At 42.6% G+C, this 25,059-nt stretch overlaps 1 protein-coding gene across 4 annotated transcripts; it reads left to right on the forward strand.

Moving 5' to 3' along the window:
- Window positions 1-15,020: 15,020 nt before the first annotated feature.
- Window positions 15,021-23,654, forward strand: si:zfos-464b6.2. Of its 4 annotated transcripts, none has more exons than XM_036537101.1 (2): window positions 15,021-15,068; window positions 21,903-23,654. In XM_036537101.1, the coding sequence occupies exon 2, from the start codon at window positions 21,924-21,926 to the stop codon at window positions 23,265-23,267; it is 1,344 nt and encodes a 447-aa protein (XP_036392994.1). In that variant the 5' UTR covers window positions 15,021-15,068; window positions 21,903-21,923; the 3' UTR covers window positions 23,268-23,654. The 4 variants fall into 4 exon arrangements, with proteins under 4 accessions (XP_036392994.1, XP_036392992.1, XP_036392991.1 ...); XM_036537099.1 differs by lacking the exon at window positions 15,021-15,068 and adding an exon at window positions 15,180-15,241; XM_036537098.1 differs by lacking the exon at window positions 15,021-15,068 and adding an exon at window positions 15,186-15,444.
- Window positions 23,655-25,059: the final 1,405 nt, after the last annotated feature.

Raw genomic sequence — 25,059 nt, forward strand, 5'->3', positions numbered from 1 at the left:
TATACTTTTATATACTATATATAATGATATACTATATACTATATATAATAACATTAATATACTATATACTAATAACAGTATTTGAAGATATCAATACTAACTAAATTGCTGGCCTAACACTTATTTAGCCTGAAAAGTTAATATTAGTTTCAGGACTGGCAGCCAAAAGGAAATCATGTTGGGTTGTTTGTGATGCACACAGATTGCAGCCCTTTTGAGGTCAGTTTTTTATGAACACATAAAAGCCAATATTGACCCAGTGTCTGTGTTTGCATAAAGGTCCATTTACTATCCAAAGTTAAGCAGGACCTCCCAGTGCAGCAGTAATAATGAGGGTTCTTCTCAGCCAAGCACCTGTGTCTACAGCATTGGTAAGAAAAGAGAATGAAAAAAGAGAAAGGCCATAAAGCTATTACAGAAACTGGGAACAATTCACCACAAAGTATTAAACATTAAATCAAAAGTTAAAGTTGTGTTACCCTCTGTTGCACCATTTTTTAAACTTTTTAAAGCTGAAATAACTTCTAATTGTATTGGTAAAAAAATATACCACTACCTTCACCCAAGCACTTTGTTTTATTGAAGTGCCCCACAGAGTATTAGGATTGGCCCAGGAAAGGATTCAACATTAAACATGAATCAAAAAGAAGATTTAAAAAAAGGAAGAAAAGAAATACAAGTGTACAAAGGAATCCAGTTTATCCACTCCAAATTTCGAGACAAATCCAACAGCATCTTGCAAAATAATAACCCATTTACCCAGTTTCATATATCATCTCTCTGACTACCAAGAAAAACTGATAATCATTCCTGCATCCCCTTCTATGTTACGTTTAGTATATATGAATGTAATGTAACTCAAAACACATATGTGCCTACATCCTTTCTACTTCTAACCATGGTCTAGGTATGCTGACAATGCTTAATTTCAGATACACAAAATAAAATATGTAGAGACATAAAACAAAGCAATTTAAGAAAATCATATCTGAAAACCCATTCAAATATATAAGGATTGTGGTATACCCCCCCCCCCCCCCCCCCCATAATTGTACTTTTTGTGTCCCCTCTAGGATTTTGAAGACTTTTTTTGGGTTATAATTTCATGCTGTTGCATTTGTTAAGCACTAGGTGGCAGTAGAAGTGGATGGATGACATGCAGTCTTAGCAAAGACAGTGACGTGTAGAAAATGAAACTGAAAGTAAGCGAGACGAAATGTCGGAGTGTGGTATATTTCTATGCTGTTATGGAATAAACGAAGAAAACGTATCAATACACTTGTTTAGGTCGTCGTTTTCTGTTCAAGGCTGCAACAAGATTTCAAACCCAAACAAGAGACTCTCACAGTATTTACTTTTTCATCTAGTTTCTCTCCACTGCTCGTAATGGGTGTTCCTTTGACCTAATGGGAAGCTGACAGGAAATTCATCTGTATTGGAATGAAGATAACTCTTTTCCTTTGCACACTAGGCACTTTCTGAATGGATAATTACTGTTTTTATAATGTGAAAGTTTACAGTGTCAGGTTTGCCATGTAGAGTGAATTCTGGTTAGCTTCAGCAGAAATAAACTCCCCCTCATTCTTCAAAAGGCAGCTTAATCTCTTTTTGGAGGCCAAGCAGAGGGATTCTTGGTGAACACTGCATGAACCTCCTCTGCTGGAAAGTTAATTTATTATGTGGCATTTGTTTCCAGGGCAACAGAGTGTTGCAAGATTCTTGCAGAGTCCAGTTCAAGGAAACGAATGAAATATATATATATTATGAAACAATATAAAAACAGGAATTGCTACTAAACACTGTTATCTGTGTATCTGCCACAGGTAATATTCTAATGATTTTTTACACTAACAAACAAACACTAACCAAGCTAACTGTAGGTCAGGTACACAGAAAAATCACATGAGTGAGTTGCCTTACTGTGACCACTAGTTCTTCAGCTGCTGAATACTTAATATTTCATGCCTGGTTTATCAGATAGGACTTGTGTACCCACTATATTAAGGTGTTACATTCAAAGACTACACAGCCTACACAACTAAAAACAATCAGCTGTGAAGAAGTTTGAACAAATATACTGTATATCACCTTAAAAGAAGAACTAATCTTCCTGTATGGATAGTCTATTGGAATTACACTATTTTCTTAAACCACTGGATTTTTATAACTTCGAAAATGATTCAATTCTTTTCAAAGCATATGCAACTTGTCCAACAAATTGCAGACACCCACTCATTTTGTGGGATTACCTGAAAATGCACAGCCACTTGTGGATTCAAATTCATAGTTATTTAACATTTAAGATGTAAATTATAATTTACCTTAATGGATACATCAGAATGAATCATAAATTAAAGTCATGTCATGTTAAACAACTGAAATGAAAACATCTGTATCCCTTCATAAATGTGGGAGTTATGAATTCTGACAGTGGGATAAACAGACAGAAGGTCACAAAAGGAGAGGGAGTAAAAGAGACTGGGGGGGGTGGGTGGGTGATTCAGCGGAAATTTGGTATTGTGTGGTGGCACGCAAACACTGATAACCTTTGCTTAAGGGGAAGTGTTTCTTAATGTTTTCCTTGTCCATAGTTTACAGTAACATGACTAAATATGGATAACACACACACACAAACACAATGTAAATAAACAGTATGCTAATTCAAATAGTGAATTTACTGCACACTGTGCCTGTATGAACATAGCTCGAGTACTTCCACTCAATTTGGGTCCATCAACAAACAGAATGGAACACAGACGTCAGACAGAGAAGACAGAGCCACCGCAAGTACAACATTGGATATCTTAGCCATTTCATCTTAATTTCTGCTGATATTCTGCACACCAACTCTGACCCAGACGAGCGACAAATCAGGACCACGGTTGCAATCCATGCAGTAGTTTTCATGAATGACACAACATAAATACGTTAGTATTTTCATGGGTGCTAACCTTGCTCTAAAATACCACACAATTTCCAGTTTATTCGCAAAATTTCAAATGATTTGTACCGTGTATAGCAGCAGTGTCTGCAGTATCAATGAAACAACCAGATATAGCCGCCCATTCTGTCAGACGCTGACCCCCAGCTTCCTCCACCATCTCAGTGGGCTGCAGCACCTGTCCTACACAGCCATGGCTACTCGCGGAATCAGCCTCAGACTCACCAGGCCCCGATTGCTCTGCCCACATCACGGCTTTTTCCTGGGAAACCCACAGTTAAGTCCCCTCCCCATTTGTCTAGCTAGATAAAGACATCCAAGGTTATCTGTAAATGATTATTCCAACTGCCAGGTAGGTAGCTAGCTAGATAGCTAACTAGGTAGTAAGCTAACTGTATTTACCTCCTTAACAATGGAGAAATATTTCTTTGGCAACATACCTGCGAGTCGCAAAGCAGCAGGAATCACCACAGTGATTCTGAGCTATTAGTTACTCACATAGTGCAGTGCGGGTTTAGAAGCAAGGAAAATTATGTTCCTGAGAGAGCATAAACCACTACACTACAATCACGGCAATCTGTAGATTAACACAGGTTGCTGATGTGAATTACAGTTAGGTCATTGCTGTTGTATTGTTTTGCAGGGCACTCAACTGGAATTGAGTTAAAAATACATCTGAATGTTACAAGAATGCCTCTGCAACGTCCTTTGAAGTAGAGCTGGGAAATGTGATAGTCACCATTCAGCAAATAAGATGAAAAAAAAATTAAAATGTGAATAGCAGAAGAAATGGTATTGTCTCCACATGTCATATGTATGCTGTTATGTAGAATCTGCTAAGTTATGACAAAAAATCATGAATTATGCTAAGATTTTCGTGCCCCTTCAATCATGCTGTAAAGAACTATGACCCTTGGTACAGGTTGGTAAGGACTGTATAATTCAGGACACGAATGAGACACTTCTTAAACACCACACATAGGGTGGTCTGTATGTAGTATGAGATCTTTTACATTGAGAAGCAAGTAACATTGTCCGCAACAGCAGACGGTGTTTCAAGGAAAAGGTACGCACCTGTGCACACCATTTGTAGACTGATGGGGCTACCATTGCACCTTAATGGAGTGCTGAAATGCTCTGATTGCTAACTGTTAGTGTAAGTGTAAAATTTTATGTGACCATAAATGAGACAAATGTGTTTTTGTGTTTTATAAAGCAATATTGTTGTTTTGTACGGTTTGGATGTGCATTATAAAAAGGAAATAGCTGCGTACTTCTCTGTAAAGAAGCGGTATGCTTTGGTTTGGGGGTAATCTGAGAGAAGAGGGTGCAGATGCCACTGTGTTTAAGGGCTCAGAGACGTGGAGCCTGTGACTGTTGGGACTCTATGCTTATATTTGCTCAGTTGTGTGAGATAAGCCTTTCATTTTGTTCACTAGCGTTATTGGAGCTTGACACAGTGTACAATATTTTGTTGATATTTACCATTTTTCCTGTTTTTGTAGATATTGTTTTTGTCTCCACTGTGTATGTAACGGAGCTACCTGTAAATCAGAGGTTCCGTGAAAAGACCACAGCGGAAAGACTATTAATGTCTTTATTGTACACAGACACAATTGGGGGATGTCTGTGCGGGGCATGCTGAGGTGACAGCACATGCAGGACTATAAAAAGCCATACTGACATGCATTTGCTGAACCACTCTCATGGCTCCTCTCTGATTGCAGATCTTTTGTCATAGCTGTGATGATTTTACCATTTGTATCTGTTTACAACTGAAAAGGAGCGTCATTACCCCACAGCAAGCTTGAACAGTCAGGTATGTTGACGTAATGAACCTTTTCTTAGACTCCAGACTAACTTTTCCACTGGTAACACTAGTGCTACCAACTTTCTCAGTTGGTCACACCAGCACATGATTTGGCCCCTTTTTTTGGTACAGCATGGTATTAATCAATGACCTTGCATGCTGATGAATAATTGTCTTCATTTGCATACCCTAGTTTTACATTGATGTAAAGATTTACAGTGACTCGAGAGTTGATATTTGCAAAATATTTTAATCTGAACATTAAGTTTCCCTCGCAACCACAGGTATTGCGTTAGCCACTGTGGCTGAAAGTAGTACTTTTTCTTCTTCACTGGCTCAGTCGGTCTCTCCCTGCCTGCACCTGCACCCTCCCTGCAGCTGACTTCTCATCATCAGTTGTGTCTGAGTTGGGACTTCTCGTTGGCTCTCCCTCTCTACCAGCCTCCTCATTTTGTTTTTTAACCCTTTCGCACACCGGTGTGATTAGCCGTTTAGCGCGTAACCTAAAACCGGTGCGATTAGAACACGAAATTGTAGCTAATTCTATTCATTGGACAAACAAATTAGCATTTCGCAGCAAGCCTTCTTCCTTCGTAACTTTTGAGAAGAAATCGACCAAATTAAATACGTGGTGGGTAGAAATAATATTTATTTACAATAAAACATGCAGTTTTGGGACATTTCAATAAGGACAAATAAAAATACATAAAAATAGGCTATAACTCAAAACCGTAAGTGTTATACACAAGGTGGGAAGGTGGTATATGTAGCTGTCACAGCCACTGCCAATCAGCCAGCTCAGCCACACCCAGTTCAGCCTGACCCGGATATCAAGCACACCTGTGACTCATTCTTCAATCAAGTCCTGGCTATATAAGGACTCAGTTTGTGTTGCCTCATTGTGAGGTATTGTTTCTTGCAACACTACCAAGCCTGCTCTCTGCCACTCTGTATTTTGACCCTCGCCTGTTCTTTGGACCTTGCTTGTGTTTTTTGGATCTGGTTTTTGTACTGCTGCTTCCCGTTGCCAACCTGTTTCATCCCTGACCACGTTTTGGCTTCTGTGATGAAAACCTTATTGACCGCACTTGCCATGCAATGAATAGAGAGAGGGGCGAAATATAAAGGCTATCCTGATAATTTTGCCAAAAATGGAAAAACAAACCACAAGTTTGTTTCATTTGTCATTTTTTAATAGATAAAATTATAATTTTAATGACATTAACTTACTTATGATAATAATAATAGTGTTCTATGAGGGCCACCTGTCAATGCTGGGCCCTCGGGATCGTTCTAACCCCCATTTGGAGCCCTTGGTTGTCAGTGGCAAAAAGTAATAGCATGTCCCCAAGGAGGGTTTCAAAAGGTACCTCCTATCTCATGCCTTCTTAAACATCTGCATTTGGAATGAAAGGTCTCTTCATATTTGACAAATATTCAATGATTTTACCCTCCAAGAGCTGTTCCTTTTTTGTTTTTTTTTTTTTCTTTTCTCTTGCTTGCAACAAAATTCAGTACACAAATTCAGTATTGCAAATTCCCCAAAATAAGAAAAATACATTTACATATTTTGCACATCACTGTACATGGGCATAAATCATTGGCAGCAAATCAGGCGGCAGTGTAGCATAGTGGTTAAGGAGCAGGATTTATAACTAAAGGGTTGCTGGTTCAATCCCCACTGGGACACTGCTGCTGTACCCTTGGGCAAGGTACTTAACCCACAATTGCCTCAGTAAATATCCAGCTGTATAAATGGATAACATTGTAGGGAACTGTAACCTCTAAAGGTTGCTTTGGATAAAATCATCTGCCAAATGATTAAATGTAAATAATTTCATTCACTTCATTTCTCAATTACATTTTCATTTATTTATTTGGCAGACACTTTAGTCCAAATCAACTTACAAGTAAGGCAGAGTACAACACAAGCAAAAAGCCATACAATTAGTCAACAATATTAGAAGCGCTGCATGACCAAAATTTAATAGTTATGCCAGACAAGGTACGTGCTAGCAGGTAGAGATACAAGGGCATGAAACCAATTATTAATAACCAAGCCTGTAAAACAAATATTTCTCACTTAAGTGTTTGTAACTGCTATAGAAAGCTTGCAGATGGTCAGCTATGGAAGTGAGAGTAGTGATTTTCGCCTCTTTCTGCACATGTGACTAAGGGTAAAGGAAGCCACAAAGTATGCAAATTATGGCTGAGCCGAAATGCCACAACTGCCACAAGTTAGGCATGAAGCGAACACTGGTATGTGATAACACTGGTATGTTACTATGTAACATAAAGAGGGCCAGAAACAGAGACACACACCTTATTTAATTGTAAACACCTTTGTGGAGTGTAGTTTTTATATGTTGTACTTTTAATGTTCATAAAAAAAAACAAATGTCAATTTTTTTTAAAATATTTTCTTTTTGTGTGTATTTAATACCATTTGTTAAAAAGATCCACATCACACAGGCACACCCTCAAGGACAGTCCTGGGGTGAAACATTTGCCTTCTGACCTGTCCGTGCACCAGTTCCTGTGGGTGAAGAAGAGCTGGGGACACCAAACTCTTTACACCCACCTAATCACCCCCATCACACCCATGCGCCTGAACCCTCCAGGTGACCCAGCTGCCATAAAGACACAGTTGGGCTGGACCCTCTAAGGACCGGCACGGCACCTCTGGCACCGGATCTCTGCCCCACAGTGTCAGTCAGCAACCCTGCAGATGATATTTCCCAAGGCAAGTCCCTGTTGGACCCAGCAGAACCCATTCGATGGGGCCAGGGGCCGACATTCCTCTGCAGGAAAGATAAGAGACCAGCTGGAGCAGGTCGGAAGGATGTTGTGGAGCTTCGGAAGCCCAGCTTCAGTGGGCTGGTGTCAGTGAGCAGAAGCCCCTCCCTCCCAAATGACAGTCAATTCAGTAGCTTTCAAGAGCTACTGGAAGTGACTGCACCGTCCCCTCACAGGGCAGCCAATCAGGCTGGCGAGACCTCAGCAACAAATCAACTCAAAGCAGATGCCAAGCTGTTAAGGAAAGCCCAGCTGGAAGAGTCCAGAAGAGTTCCCCTGTTCGGAAGCGGACAAGCCAGTGTCTTTCAGCAGCCACCTGATAACCCAGTCACCTGAGTTTGATGGCTCACTCCAACTCATTTGTGTAGGACGACAACTCCACCAGAGAGCTGGTGTGGACCTGGAAGTCAGACACCCTGATATGACCTGACACCTAGTGACAAGGCTCCTCATCCAGCACCGCAATGACCTGCTCCACTATGCTGGTCCAGGAGTCTTTGCGGAGCTCCGGCACAAGTATGGGATTCTGTGGGGAAGGGAGCCCATTCCACTCAGCTGTAGTACTTATAGTCCTGTACAGCACTTACAGCCCACACACACACACACACACACACACACACACACACACACATCGACATATGTTAAATTAAGCCCTGATTCCTTTGTCCCACTGTGACAACAATATTATCCTGAACCCAGTGTAAACTACTCTCAGTTTCACCTTTATATAAACTATTTTTCTTAAGGAATGACTTTAAATGACAGAAGAAAAAAGTAAACTAAACTGTATCCTACATGCATATAAAAGTTTTAGTTCTCCCACTGAAAACCTCACCAAACTGACTGCAGACTAGCTGCTGCCTTCTAAAACAAACTGGGAATCTTGTTCAACCATAACTTCATTTGCTCCGGAAGTTGAGAGACAGCCTGTTAGTGGAGGTCTTGGCAGTTCAAGTGACTTATCTGAAGTTTGCTGATCCTGCAAAAAACTAAATAAAATTCCAGGAAGTACAGCCTCTGACTAATAGCTAACACATTTCTTCAAATATATTAATATCCAATAAATAAACTTTAATATATGTTAGACGGTGTCATGAATTAAAGATATAAAAAAAAAACAAGCAGCAGTTATTGGTTCTTTCGTGTAATACAACCTAATACATACATTGTGTTGTATAACTTGTGTGAAGTAATTTCTCAGTATTTAAATCTATATATTGGAAATGTATTCTTGCATTTATTTTAAAAACCTTTCTACAATGACACAATACCACAGTAGCCCTGTGTCAGAAACTTCAAAATAAAAAAGTGAAAAAATGAAGGTGAGGTGTAGGCATGTCTCCCCCACACACACCGTTGCAAGCTTGCATGCATACATGCACACACACATTCATATCCACAGGATGAAACTGAAAAGGTCCTATTCACACGAGCCATTTACATTCCATGTAGGCAGGAAAATGGTGTAACATTTGCACATAAGATAACAGCTTGTGCGATAAGCTCCTAGTTGCCAAAATCCAGTTACCACTGAGCCAGACTGCCAGTGAAAACAAATGATAGTGCTTTCTATAAGTGCCTTAACTGACTAAGCCCCTTGGGAGCCTATGAATATTATAAGTTACGGTTAGTCATGCTAATTGACATATATTTTGTAAGGTAAAGATACAATGAGACTATGTTCACTCTCTAATTATAACACATTGGTTACGTATAGGAGAAGGAGGCAGGACAGTAAAGGGTAGGACTAACACAGCTGACATTGCAGTGCTTGTTGTTTGGTATTGAACTGTATTATTAGTTAAAACCATAATGCCTTTAGTGTGAATAGGTAGATATTTTGGGGGAAGTTAAAGATGCACTAGCTCTAAAGGTATAAGTACAGGGTGGATATAGTTTTGATAAATAAATATCAAGAAAATTTGATAAATACTTATTTGAGGCATATTACATATTTCTATGCATCTGGGCATCTGCTTTGCAAATAGCTGTGTAACAACATTCAGGCTGTTTGGACCACCCTAAAGGATCACAGTTTATTTGTGCTAATGTGCGTTGCTTTTCTGACTCGAGTGGTAAAACTGAAATGCGAAGTACAAACCAAGAACAGGAAATGAGAGGGTTTCGAGATCAGGAAATAAATAGCTACACTACTAACAACACGTGAACAGGCATCAGTAACAAATATACTGGTGAGATCACAAGAGTGTGCCTACATCAGCATGTAAGTGCAATGCAGTATACACAACAGAGCAACTATGCCATTCCAAACACAACGCCACACATAACCTGAAGTAAAACTACCACATATAGAATTACACAGAAGAGAGCAACAGACCACACTTGGGTAGGGTGGCTGAAGTGTAGCCTGAAGAGGTGGGTCTTTAGTCTGCAATGGAAGATGAACAGTGCCTCGGCTGTTCTTACTGCAACAGGAAGCTTGTTCCACTACAAGGGTCAAGACAGACACAGGACATGACCGGGTGGTTACGAGACAGCCAAGTGTCCTGAAGAATCTGAGAACAGTGGTCTGGCCAGTTTCTAGGGTCTGACAATCGAAGATACTGAGAATACTAGCAAGTCAGAATACTAGCAACACCGGCTACATTAATAACTTCTGTTCATAACTGTTTTATGCCTCCTTTCATATGAGTGCACTGCTTCACAGCAGTAGAAGTAAAAAAAAAAACTTTACAGACTTGGACAGCATTAAAAACAGAGATATGAAATATAAATGATTTAACACACTCTCCTTGTACCATAAAACTCATTAAGCAACTGAAAAATCTTTTTTTTTTTCTGATATGTATCACTGTTCTCCCAGAAATGCTTGATTTTGGAGTGTGGCTCATGATTAAGTCAACAGTTATCTTACCTGATGCATAATTAATGCATCTGGAGTACAGATAAGATGAATTGGATAAAACTGAAAGTTGGAAACAAGATGTATGATATGAAAGGTAAAAGTACACTTTGAATCAATAAAAATAAGAGTCAAACAGGATATAGTTAGCCTATCATCCTGAAGAAGATAATTAGCTTTAGGTTAGTACAGTTGGTTGTTTTGTTACTGAAACCATTTTTGCACAAGGTTCCTTGCTCAAGGTTGCAGCACTCCACCTGGGAAGGAAACTAGCAATTTTTTGGTTATGATTCCTGCTCTTTCCCACTACACCACACTTAAAACAGTGTTTTCAGTCATCAGAGTAATACTTTTTGTAAACTTTGAATATATCAAACTGCACCACAACTGCTAAGTACACTACAGCAAAGGGAAGGGCGGTAGATAGACACATCTCCACTGATGTCATCCAAGCAAATTGCAGGTGCTTCAAGGGTTACTAGACGGTGGCAAGAAGGGGGACTCCCACCATTCCCTTGAAAAATGAAGCCTGCTGTTTTCTCATGCTCAGTGTAAACAAATGACACAACTTAGACTCAAACCCAGGCCTTTACTGTGGAAATCAGGTGCCCAGAACATGCAGCTTGATCAATCCAGCCATTCAGGAGCCCTACCTGACAAAGTTTGACCTCAGTTACACAGTGGCATGACCATTCTCCATGAAAATGCCATTTTAGGAGCTCATCAGTTAAACATACATGCATGGCTACAAGTAACAATCATGGAAGCCTGCCAAAATTGAACACTGTCATTATTTAATAGGTACATGCAACATGCAGCATTTTTGACAGAACAAATTCTCAGATGCTCACTTGTAAGGCGCTTTGGATAAAAGCGTCTGCCAAATGAAAAAATGTAAATGTAGGAGAACATGTAAAGGATGAACAGTGCGGCGGGAAGCGTAGTAGCGTCTCATGTTTTTATGAATTTATGAATTTGTGTGTAAACTAATTTCTTTTTTTCTTTAATTTATAAAATAAAGAACATGTTATCCTACTCACCTTGTCCTGGAGTCCTTGTGGCAGGGGGATTCCTTGGAGGGAACAAACTGGTTGGGGCGGGGTTGGGCATTCTGTCCACTCCCGACACCCTAAAAATTTGGCATAGCTCGGCAGGATCCGCCACCACAAGAATGGATGGAAAGGGGGGAGCAGGTGCGGGGTTCCCGCCGGGTGGCATCTCCGTCCCCTGGTTTATGTGTGCGCCCTGGGTCCCTTAGTTCTCCAGGGAGGAAGGCGCAGCCAGGTATGGGGAATGGCGGGCCCAGGTTCAGGCTATGCTCTGGGCACAAGGGCTCACAGAGGAACAAAGGGTTGGCTTCCTGATGGGGGCCCTAGAGAGACGTGCCTGCCGGGAGGTGCTGCTGTTGCCGGCGGAGTGGTGCAACACTGTCGCCCTTCTGTGGGCCGTGCTGGAAGAGCTGTTTGCCCGCTCCATGCCACTGCCTGTGGTCCGCCAGAACTTCTTCCAGTGTGTGCAGGAGCGGGAGGAGAGTGTGGACGGGTACTTTCTTCGGTTACAGGAGGTACATGCGAAATTGCGGGCTCGGGAGCCGGCAGCGGATGGGGATGATCTTGTGTTGCGGGACCAGTTTCTGCTCAGCCTGTGGAAGGACCCCTTAAACAGGCAGGTAAGGCAGCAACCGACGCTGACCTTCAAGCAGGTGAGCTGCGAGGCCCGCAGGCTTGAACCGGAGTTCCGGGGGGGACGGGCCGACGTGCTGTGCATCTTGTTCTCAGGAACCTCGGCTGCCGGTTGTTCCACTCCGGGAAGGGGACCTGGAGCATTGGAAGGATGAGGTGCGGGCTGAACTGAGCTCCAGGAACAAGTGGCTATGTTGGGCAAAGCACTGATCGCCGAGCTACGACAGCAGTGGCTGCAGGCCCCAGGCCCGTGGCCCAGAGGGCCATCGCCCGGCTGGGCAGGGTCGGGGGTCTGCGCAGTTTCAGTGGGGCGCTGATGGCCAGCCCATCTGTGTTGCGTGTGGGCAGGCCGGGCATATGCAGTACCACTGTCCCCAGCGTGCGCCGTTAAACTCCCGACCTCGGCCGCAGTAGGTCTGGTGAGGTCTGTCCTCAGCCTGCAGCAATCCTGGGGCCGTGCCCCCAGGTGGAGGAGGTGGTTGTGGTGCAGGTGGCTTCGGATGCCGCAGCCGAAGGTGCGTGGGACTGGGAATCCTTGCAGCAGAGGGATGAACATCTGCGGGCTCTGGTGGCTCGGCTTGAGAGCGGGCGGCCCCCTCGGTGGAAGGAGCGGAGAAAGGCCTCACCCGAGGAAGGAAGGTAGTGGAGGGAATGGAAGCGGCTCCATTTAAGAGGGGGGGTCCTTTACCGCCAGGTGCACGATGGAGCTGGTGGTGAGCCATTGTGGCAGGTGTTGGTGCCCCGGGGCGAGGTGTTTGGCAGCAGTACCACCAGGCCCTGGGTCATTCGGGTGCCAACAGGCTGGAGGCCGATCTACGCCGGCGGTTTCACTGGCCGGGTCTGAGGGCGGACATGCAGTTTTGGGAGGCAGACTGTGGCCAGTGTGTGGTGGCCAAGGCCGGCCCTGAGGTAAAGGCCCCCCTTGCCCCCCTTCCCACCTCCTGCCCCTTAGGGGTGGTGGCTGTGGACCACCTTGCGCTGGAACACCCGGGTGACCCATACCCCTACCTGCTCGTACTGACAGATCTGTTCTCGAGGTACGGGTGGGCAGTGCCTGTTAAGGACCAGGCCGCAACGACTACAGTCAAGGCACTGTGGGGTGTGGTAGTTCAGCACTGGGGCTGCCCTGAGCGTCTCCTTTCTGACCGGGGGGCAGTGTTCGAGTCCTCCATGGCCACAGCTTTCCGTGAGCTCTATGGGGGTATGGAGATCCACACCACCTCCTACCATCCCCAGGGCAACGGGGCCTGTGAGCGGTTTAATCAGACACTGCTGTCTCTCCTAGGCTCGTTGTGAGAGGATGAGCAGTCCCAATGGCCGGGACACCTGCCGGCCCTGTTGCAGGCCTATAATAACACAGTCCATAGCAGCACAGGGTTTGCCCCGCACTTCGTCCTGACAGGGCGCCACGCTCGGTTGCCGGTGGACCTGGCCCTCAACATGCCACCCCCCAAATGGTGATGGACCCTGGAGGGGTGGGTGAAGGACCACCACCAGATCATGCCCCGGGTGTACCAGCGGGTGCTGGAGGGGGTGCAACGCCAGCAGGGCCGGGATAAGGAGAGGTATGACCGACGAGCCCGAGACCTCCCCTTGCTGCCTGGTGACCGGGTGTTGGTGCGGAACTGCCGGCACGGTGAGGTTTATGTTGGCTATTTTCAGTTTAGTTTGGTTTTGTTTTGTATTTTGTTTGAGCCCTGGGAGTCGTGACCCGGGGTGGATTTTTGCATTTGATTCATTGATTAATTTCTTTTCCTTTTCTATTGGATGTGCGTGGATGAGAGGTTTGTCTTTGTGTGTGTTTTTTTAGGCGGCTCCAGAAAGAAGCGGCGACCAGAAGAGGGTGCTGTGGCAAGTCCCTGAGGGAGAAAGGAAACAACGAACAGTTCTAGGACACAGCCACGACTGAGGAGAGCCCCCAACCTGCAAAGGTGCGTGCCAGGGAGGTGGATCTCCTGGTTGAGAGAGAAGCGACACCACGAATCTGCGACTGTTTGCGTGAGTCCCCAGCACAAGGTGGAAAAGGGCGGACCGGCTGCAGAACTGTTTCCCTCAGCGAGACCCCGCGGAGGTGGTACAAGCGGCTAGCGCGAAGATGACATGGGTCGCTGCCAGAGCCACGAGTCCGTCCACAGGAGCGACGCGGAGGGCTTGTCTTTTTGTGTTTCTTTATTTTTTTACTTTACAAGCTACGTTCCCCCTTATATTTTCCTTTGTGTTCACTGTGTGTCTGCGTGGTGTGCATGCATGTGTGTGTGCATGTGTGGATTCTCCATCACGGCAGTGGGACCCCCCCCCCCCCCCAGGGTTGGATGAGAGCGGATCTCTTTCTCCCCGTGCCTGGGTTGGCGGGGTGCGCCAGATCATGGAGTGTACTGCAATGGTAGTTGCAACCTCGAATTGGATTGAATTGCACCTCAGTAGTAACGTTACGGAAGTGCAAAATTTGAAAAAGAAAAAAGAAAGAAACTAAATTAATGTAGGCTGTATATTAAAGCACGTATGTGCTTATCAGGTGTGGCACCAGTGAGTACCAGTCCATAACACACACACACACACACACACACACACACATATTGAGCACTGAACTGGTTGCCTGACTCCTGTGTTTTGACCTGTGACACTGAATTGGTTTCGTGCATGGAGGTGGAGACAGGAGTGTGCACAGCATTCAGAGAGCATGAGACAAGCACTTTGCACTTTGAAAGGCGTTGGCATTTGATGATTTGACACCACATTTTGACGGTCATGATAACGGTCTAACGGTATAAAAACTCAACGCTTTATTTCAAAGCTAGGTGCTGTCAGCGTTAGTGTAACGTTCAGAGGCGTTATTAGGATCTTGAAACATTGGGGCTCAGCCCAACCCAGAAATCTTCAGATTTTCACCCGAGAATTGAACCATTTTCAAGTTATTTCAGAGTGAAATGAATATAAGATGTGAGACACTGTGCTCTACCAACAGGTTCCGGTCAGGTGCGTAGGCTGGCTTTCACAGCTCTGTAACGGGTGTACACTCTCTCTCTCTCTCTCTCTCTCTCTCTCTCTCGTGCTCACACAAAATGCGCGCGTGCCAAGTAGTGTAAAGTAAATCTGCTGCTTGAATGGCACACAGGGGACCCAAGACGTACTTGCGTTTTTGATCAACGGTATGATATTATTTTCGAGGGCTTTCATGCATGATCGGAATGCCAGATGAATAGATCCGGTGCTATTTTTTTTATTATTCTTATTTTTGTAAAAAAAAAAAAAAAATTGAGATCTGGGGCTATTCATAAAACATTCGGGGCTGCTGCCTCGGACGCCCAGGCCTAACGACGCCACAATAATTTAGATATCTGACAGAGCGAAGGTAAGACACATTAAGAAATTACGCTGTTTTACGTCACCGGACTATAAAGTTATGAAGACACGGTTATGACAATCCGTTATGCTGAGGAATGAAATGGTGTGTAACTCTGCTGTGAGAAGAAGAGACAACGGCACATGTGACTTGAAGTTAGTTTCGAAATTTTTGTTTGTCTTTTTGCCATTTTGTCTCGAGGTGAAACCGTTCTTTATATTGCCCAAAGAACGAGAAGTGTTTGGTAAGCATAAATACTTCATATAGTATATTTCCAGAAATGATGGCAAAAAATTTAGCGTACCACTTCCGCCTCGAAGTGAAACAAGGCATTTAACCACTTAAATATATATTAAACCCATAAGAATACAAAGTGGTTTCGCTTACTTTTAAAGGAAGTGTTAATGTTGCAAATTGATGGTCATTCTCAAACGTTCAGCATTCTTTTTGAAGGAAACAAATGTTGAATGATTAAAAAACATACAGGAGCAGGCTGTAGTAATTTCAGTGGAGTATTAAAGCAAGAGTATCTAAACTGCAGCAAGTTAATAAAAAGAGATCATTTTATAACAAAACAGCTAAATTGAAATGAGAAAATATTCCAAAATGCAAGCATGTATCACAATCATTACATAGAAAATAAACCAAAAACACAGGACCAAGTAATACAAACAGTGCTTTTACTATTTGTGTAAAGTTATGCCATCCCAATATATTTGTGTAAAACTTATTGCAGTAAAGTTGTCGTACTGTCATATTCTCACTAGAAACAAAACATCTCGTAAACGCCTCAACGCCCTCATCTCAACTTTTAACCACCGAGCTGTTTCTACAGGAAAGGCGTATCTCATTCTTGTTTATATAGTCACATTTCCTGCGATAATACTAGGGTTTGCCTCGTGTTAGGAGAAGGAGAGGTCAACTAGATGTCCAGAGGTAGTAGAGATGAGTGATCGGCAGGACTGTAGGGTTTGACGATGGATTGTACGTATGAGGGTGCCGTTCTTATTACCGTTTCATAGAACCAGAGCTTTGAAAATTATCCCAGCCATAACAGGTAGCTAATGCAGGGTGAAAGCCAACACGAGAGGTATGGCATGACAGTATTTTGGTTGCATCTTGAGGGTGGTGTTTAAGTACAGATGAAATTGGTGTCTGACTTGGGTATGAAAGGGTCATACTATATGGGAACATATGGGGATGCTTGCATATGATGGATGGCAAATTATAATAAAATTTGGGAAAATGGATTTAAAAATGAAAGGGGATTAACAAAGAAAATTAATTCAAATGTAGAAATATGAAAGTTAAACTATATTGATTAAATCAATTGTTCAATTAAAAAGCTTATGAATGATAGATTAAAACGTTTAATTATCAAATAATTACTAAGTGAAAATTATGTGATAATACAGGAATACATCTTTTAATACTGATTTTCCAGGATAAAAATGAGCCCTTTATGACACTTTGTCATCTATAAATGACATGTCCCTAAAACAGGTCAAAGAAAAGACAAACGGGAAAATCAATCTCATGGAATCGATTCTTGGGTTAAATACAAGTAAAATTTTCAGACATTGATTTTTTTTTTTTTTTAAATTTTATATCAGTCCCTAGACAGATAAATTATTTGAATGACAGGCCTGCTTTTTCCCACGTATGTGTGACTTGCCTACTTTGTACACTGAGAGTGTTTTGTGGAGGTTTATTGCTTCCTACCCAAAGCTGGCAGAACATCACTTGCTGCCATTTTATGTGAGCCGTGTGGGTTTCACAGCCTCTGGCTGGTATTGGCCCCTCGGTTTTGCTAAGTGCAGCACGTTTGCTCATCGCTTTCTGGTGGAGCCTCACTTGGACTCAGAGGGATCAGGCGATGGATTTCATTTAAAGAAATTATATAATAGGCACTGCTTTCACTTCTTCATTATATCTGGGTTTACCAGATTGTTGGACTGTGAGTGATACAGAGATACCAATAGTATATGTTTTCCCTGAAGTTTTTGTTAAATCCATTATTCATTAACAAAATAATCAGTTAAAATAGAAAATGCAGAACAGTGCCACCTTATGGTTGTTTGCGGACTAATAATTATATATTGGCTTAGCTATGGAGTAACGTTGGGGAATTCTCTCTTAACACAGGCTCCATATCAGGAGCACAACTGTCTCATCAAAATTCAGGGGGGGATTCTATTAATTTTCTGTTGAGGTCATTGGTATAATACTGCAACCTGAATCAAACAAATTTAACTAATCAAAAGTGGACCATAAAACATTTTCCAGATGTTTTGTTGATATTTTATTCATACATTACATTACATTCATTTTGCAAAGTCTTTTGTCCGGAGTGACTTCCAGGCTCCAAGCTGAATGAGCAACAGTGTCAGAGCAGGCTAATAACACTCCCAAGCCAGTGAGTGTGAGGATAACACTATTCAAGCCCTACCCTACATTAACCTGTGCAACCTGACTAGACTATAGTACCATGTATTAGTCACTAGACCACAAAATCCAAAACATATTGCAATACTACATGTAAAATAAACAGCAAGTACTACAAGTAGCAGGCATTAGGGGGCAGGGATTGAGGTGGAACCGAGATGCAGTCTGAAGAGATGAGTCTTCAGTGTACATAGGAAGATGAGCCAGTGAGTATGCTGTCCTGACCCCTGTAGGGAGTTCAAAAAGTATCTGCATGCCAGAATCACCACTGCACCCTGACAGGAGAAAGATAGTCAGGGTCGGCGCCAGAGAGCAAAGGGTCGGGGGGCACCACACCACACTTTTATTGGCCTTTTTTTGGAACAAAATCCCCCCCCCCCCTTTTTTTTTTACAAAAAAACATCATTCAACCCTTTTGAATAACAATATGGTGATGGAAATAAACCAGCTTAAATGACAACAACAAGAATATGGCAGCCACCAACATATAGCCTAGTGCTTAATAATAATGGCCTACATAATAGTGTTGAATGAATAGCCTAGGCTACAATTGGATTTCATATAACTCGCCACTTAGTACAGCTGAAGTCACCCACTTTGACTGCAAAATCTCCTCATCACAGTATCTAGACGGAATATTCAAGCGACCCGCGATTCTCATACCATGTTGACATGAACTTTCTAGCTCCAAAGATGCGAGAGTCACAGCCTGACTTGTGTTGGCCCATCCACACTCAAATCATCAGGACCATGGCAGATAACCTGCTTAGCAGAGCTAGCATGGCTAGCTGGAGCATCACGATTAGTACTACCTTGGCTTGTCTGTGTCCCAGGAGGATCAGTCGAGGAAAACTCTGATCCATTCGCTTGGCTGTGAGTGAATGGATCGGATTTTAGCCGTTCCAGCACACCATTTTCTGATGTCCATCATGCTATTTCAAGTTAGCCCGCCATTCACCATCAGAACGACCGCCAGAGAAATGCAAGAACTGATAAGTTTGATAACGTCGTAGTAGCCTAATATAGAATTGATTGGCTGCTTACTGCAATGAGATGTAGTAGTTTACATTTACATTTTACATTTACATTTATTTATTTAGCAGTTGTTTATTTAGTAGTTGGTTTTAATTGGCCAGACAGGTGGCATTTATAGCTTAAAACAAAAATTTGGCATTTTAGTTTGCATCAGTGTTCAATATTTCTGTATGATTTGATTTCAATCATAGCTGTAATAATATTTAGGCTAAAAGTTTTTTTTTTTTTTTTTTTTTTTACGAGAACTTAGTTGGGGGGGGAGGGGGGCCCTATGGCCCGCCCATGACGCCGACTATGAAGATAGTTATCAAGCATTACACCTGAAAGCTACAAGATATAGTTGCACAGCATAAGATAATAGTATTAGCTATAATAGCATTATAGTATAGTAGTATTATCTTAAAATAATGTTCTTAACACTGACTGGCTATGGACAGTAAAACTAACCTGACCCAGCAGAACACTGGACACTCATTCCAGAAATGATGAAATTCACTCTTCATAATACTGCTTGATCAGCCTCTAACTAAATAGCGCTGTGATGAAACTTCCACACCCAGGTAATTATGAAAGCAGTAACACTAACTGGGCAGCAAACAATAAACACTCAACAAATAAACTAATACAGATTACAAAACGATGTAAAAAGCTACAAGATATAGTAGTGAAGCAAAAGATTTGAGTATTGCCTTAAAATAATGTTCTTAACACTAATTGGCTGTCCACAGGAAAACTCAGAGCCGGCCCTGACCAATTTAGTGCCCTAGGCAAGATTTTAGCTGGTGCCCCTTGCATCGCAGCCAATTCCACCACCACGGTTAATTTCGGTTTTAAACTATTCTTTATGGTCAGAACATGACAAACACTTGCCAAACAGTGGAACATTTCACAAATCTGAGGCAGAACATTCAAAACAACTATAATGATAAAATCGTTTTTCAACATCAGAATATGCATGAGTAAAATTAAGTAAAATCCCTTTTCAGTCTTTTTCCCTCAACAAAATAAATATCTATCAAGCAAATATCTATCAAGCAAAGCCATTATAAGTTACGGGCAAGAAAGACAAGTGTGTCTACAGTCTCAGGTTTTAAAGCTGCCCTGTGACAGCTGATAAGCTTCTTGAATCCCTCATTTTCGACAGTGCTAATGGAAAGCATGTCTTTTGCAATGCGATATGCAGTTGCATTTGTGATGTTTTTGTGTCTTTTTGTTTTTTTGTCGTAAGGCACGGTGCTGGAAAATGCTGATACAATCGTTTGCTGCTGAGTAGTCGCTCTGGATACTGGCCTGGTGCTTTTCGAGGGTCCACTAACAACACTCGTTTGGGACTGTAATTTCTTACTTTCTGTGTGTTCTAACGCAGGGATGGCCAACCCTCTCCTGGAGAGCCACATGTCCTGCATGTTTTAGATCTCTCCCTGCTCCAACACAGCTGATTCAAATGATTAACTCGTTATGAACTCCTGAAGCTGCTGAATAACAAACTGATCATTTGAATCAGCTGTGTTGGAGCAGGGAGAGATCTAAAACGTGCAGGACATGTGGCTCTCCAGGAGAGGGTTGGCCCCCCGTGTTCTAACGGGTGATATTGTTTCAAATGATGAAACAGGTTTGTGGTGTTGCCTGTCTTTGATGGCACGTGTCTTTGGCATAGTTTACAGTGCACGCTGCTCTGTTTTTTGTTGGACTGTAAATAGCCAAAATATCTCTGAACGACCTTTCTTGCCGATGGTGTTGTCTTCGTCCTTCGAGCTGGTCATGGGCACTGCTTTTTCTTCGGTGTCGCTCATTTCGCTTATTTTGCGTATTCAGCAAGCCTGTGAGCCACTGTGTGTGTAAAAAATACCACGTGCTGACCTGAATTTATATCTCTCACCGTGCAACCTAACCTGCATAATGCATCTCTCTATTCCTGCAACATGATTGGCAGTTCATGATTCATTTCTGTGATGTTTCTATGAATTATATCGAACATTTATCAAACATTTGTTATATTTCTATTGAGGAAGATTATATTGTGATAATTATTATCATTTTATCACCCAGCCTTACTTACAAGCTATTAATTACAAAAGGGGATGGAAAAGGAAAAGCATTTTAATTGACTATTACAAGCAGGGCTAATGTTGGCTAACTAGACTAAGATGTCAATAAAAATGTATGCCTGGTTTCTTGAGGCAGACAGTGGCTGGATCATGCAGCACACTTAAAAGAAAAAGTGTATTTCTCAAAATTATGTTGTAGGTTATTCCCCAAACACCTGAATAGTCTTTCCAACTTTCCGTAATGAATTTAAGGTGGGAGTAACTGATGTTAACTCTAGCTATTCATTAAATTAGTGAATGTTACTATCGTCCAAAGTAAGCTAGTAACACTGCTCCAACGACGACGACTATGCAATAGATAAACTATTCATTCATCACATTACCTCTGTCTGCTTCCCGTTTTCCCTCCTCTCTCTTCTTTTTCTTCCCTGGGCACCAGAGGGCTTTCGTCTTTTTGACATGAGATATATATCTGAATTAGGCTACTGATGTTAAACGTATCACATTTCACGGTCAGTACCACTCACTAGGTCAGATAACTCGCCCATCCCCCACAATCAGGTAAAGTCTAACTAAAGGGGGGTGGGGGGGTGATGCGCCGGGGTGATTCTGCGGCAACCCTGAAAATAGGCTATGTAGTTATGTTTTTGTGGGCTTTTTGTGATATTTCAAAATAACAGTATTAAAACAGTATTAGTAAAAAATAGTAAAAGTAAAATTTTGAAATTTTTTTTCACCCCTCATTTGGGGCGCCCCTATGGGTGGACGGCGCCCCTAGCATTTGCCTATACTGCCTGTGCCAAGGGCCGCTGTGGTAAAACTAACCTGATCTAGTAGAACACTGGACACTTGTTCCACAACTGATGAAATGTGTTTGTTTTGTGTGATCACTTTTTAATGGAAACACATTCTTTTGTCTCACACATTCTTTTTAAACAGGAGAAAGGCACTTTTTAGAAAATGACACATGTTGGGAGAGACAACACCACAACAGAGAGACCAAATCGGATATGTGTCTGCATAATATCCTTTATTATTTTCCCTGTAATTTACCTGATATACGAAGGCAATTCACCACAAAATATCTTTAAAACTCCTGCCCCAGCGAATCATCAACAGACCCACAAGGCATGTGGCTTCCCAGTACAAAGTGGCACCATGATCCCTGTGGATGGCACAAAGTCTTACGTGGTCACTCCGTATGTGGAGCACCGGGATGTGGCAAAGGAAGTCCGCGCCATCTCAGTTGTGTTACGCGAGGAGACCGCCAACTACTGCTGCATGCTGTGCTGCAAGGGGCACAACTTTTCGGTTGCTGCCACCCGCAACGTCCACTCTGACCACTTTGGTTTTGACTATGGCACCGGGGACATCCTCTGCCCAGTGGTCAATGATTGTGACACACCAGAGTATGTGGCCATTTACTCTGACGCTGCTGCCAGTGACAGGGAATGGAAACCCACCTTTATCCCTGTCCAAAACCAGCAGCCCAAGACCAGCAGGTTTAACTACAATTTCACCGTCTGCATCTCCACCATGTTTGCAGATTACGACAATGTACTGCAGGTGGTGCAGGCCATGGAAATGTTCCGGCTGCTAGGGGTTGACCGGGTGGCTTTGTACAAAACCAGCTGCAGCTCTGAGATGCAAAAGGTGCTGGACTACTATGAGAGTATGGGATTTGTAGAGCTTGTCCCCTGGCCGGTGGCCAAATATATCTTTGTGTCCGATGGTTGGAGGAAATCTGAATCCCCAGGGGACCTGCACTACTATGGGCAGATCCCTGCACTGAATGACTGCGTCTACCGATACATGTATAGGTCCAAGTATGTGGCCTTGCAGGACATCGATGAGTACATCCTGCCCTTGCGGGTGGAAAACTGGAATCAACTGTTGAAGCAACTGGAAGACGAGTATGGAACAGACAAAGGCTTTGAATTCGAGGACCACATTTTCCCTAACAACGTGGTGGACGGCAGGGGGGAGTTCAGGCCCCAGGAGTGGGGCAGCGTCCATGGGATCAACATCCTTGAACACGTCCTCTGTGAGCCTCTCATACCCGGCAGTTTCAACAACATCAAAGTAATCGCCAACCCCCGTTTGCTCTTTGAGGTCACAGTGCATGGCTTTTTGAAGACACAGTCTGGCAGCGTCCCTGTGCCAGCTGAGGTGGCCCACTTATACCACATTAGGAGACCCTCTAATACTCGCCTGACGAAAGCACAACTCATAAGGGATGTTCGCCTCAGACACTATGCTCCTAGGTTGATACCAGCCGTTACAGAAGTACTGAAAAAATTATGAGCAGTGTACTCTGGGAGACTAAATCCGTAATGGTTACAGCTGTACTCTGTTTCCCTGAAATGAAGTAATTACACAACACATCTATGCAGAATTCTCCTCCTGACTAATGTGATTTTCTTTTCTTGCAGTGTAATGGTTCGAAAAGACTTTATGTACAGAATAATGTAAAATGAGCAACTGTACGTCAGATGTCCATTGATTGACTCCAAATTAGGAGTACATTTATTTGCATAGCAGATGGCCCTACCGATTGACAATTTGGGTAACTTGCAGGAAATACACTTGCACAGCTTAATAGTAATGTGAAGCAAGTCAGATTAAGTGCTTTGAATAATGGAACAAAAGCAGCCGCCTTCCAAGATTTCAACCTGTGACCTTAAGATTACAAATCCCATTAACCTCTGTGACTTCCAAAGTAAATGTTTAGTGGGTCTGAATGTGTCTGAATAAAAACATTTATATTGAAATGGTCAAAATGTATTTTTTTTGTAATTTATTGTATAATTTTTATAATTGATTTACTTTCTAAATATTTTTTGTGGAAAAATTGTTTATTTCAAAAAATATTGTGTGTATTTTTTCAATGTGTTTATTTTAAGAAACATACATTTCAAATAATTTCAAAATTATTTGTCTATAAAGTTACAAACAAATGTCAGCTGTATCCTGTCTCATGTAGTAGGGTTAGAAATGAACACTTGATATCAATGCCTGGTGTACACATAATACTTCAACCAGACCTCATTATTTGTAACTACACACATTGTTTGTAAGTATATAATTTGCCTGTGCTCTGACGGGTGGGTTTGTCAGCAGGGGCAGCTCATCTCACTACTCCCAGCTACCCTGCGGTTCGCCAGGTGCCCGTGCGTTGCAGCAGATGACCTCAGCAGAATAGCACCTATATTCCAACAAGCACCCGCTCTGCTATAGTGTGCTGTGTGGCTGGCAGGGTGAAAAATAGCCGTTGGCTGCATGTGAACGTATTGGAGAGTTTCATACATCTCACTTCAGTGGTTCTGAGATGTGCAGAGATTGTAGAGGTGAGATGAGCCCACTACAGTGTACTGTTAGTGATTCCACTGGGGAATTTCCTGCTGAGCAAGACATCAATGCACCACCTCAATGAAGAAGAACCTTTGGCTGTTCAGTGACTTGCCACCTGGTGGCCGTCTTTTTACTTGCTATAGTACCTCATTACCGGAGACATGAGGAGAATTGAGTAGATATGTCAGTTAATCATTTGTTTTTCAAGAATGGGTTTTTAATTAAATTTCTCAGATTAAAGCACAAAAACCTACACAGATTGCAGTTTAATAAAGTGCACATTTTGCACATTTTCTGAGGAGCAATATGTGCACACTTGAGCAGTGATTGCTTCGGTAGTATTTTATAAACGCGACTATTTCAGGTGTAAGAGAAAACTTTCAACATGTACCAGGAAGTATCTCCAGGAAAAAGAAATGCAACACAACGTGAGCGTAACATAAAATTTCAGTTCGCACAGGGTTGTGTTAGGATCAGCATTATACATGTGGAAGTGGAAAGTTGCTGACCTTAAATTACCCAGTGTGACCCCGTGTGACTCTCTCTTGTGCGCGGTCTCGGTGTGTGGAGGAAGCCAGCTGCTCAGTGAAGGAGGTGGTCAGAGGAAGCGCGTGCCCTGACTACATCCTTTTTCAGAGATTTCACTGTAGGTCTCGCGCGAGCTTAAAGGAAGATCCATTGTAGGAGTGGAGGGGGGGATGGGATAGTGGTAGTTTTGTTATATTATTATATGTAATGTTTGTTT

This window comes from Megalops cyprinoides, chromosome 9 (assembly GCF_013368585.1).
Source record: "Megalops cyprinoides isolate fMegCyp1 chromosome 9, fMegCyp1.pri, whole genome shotgun sequence".
Taxonomy (NCBI): domain Eukaryota; kingdom Metazoa; phylum Chordata; class Actinopteri; order Elopiformes; family Megalopidae; genus Megalops; species Megalops cyprinoides.

Coding starts and splice junctions, on each gene's coding strand:
- si:zfos-464b6.2 (XM_036537101.1), top strand. CDS start 21,924: ATGACACATGTTGGGAGAGACAACACCACAACAGAGAGACCAAATCGG.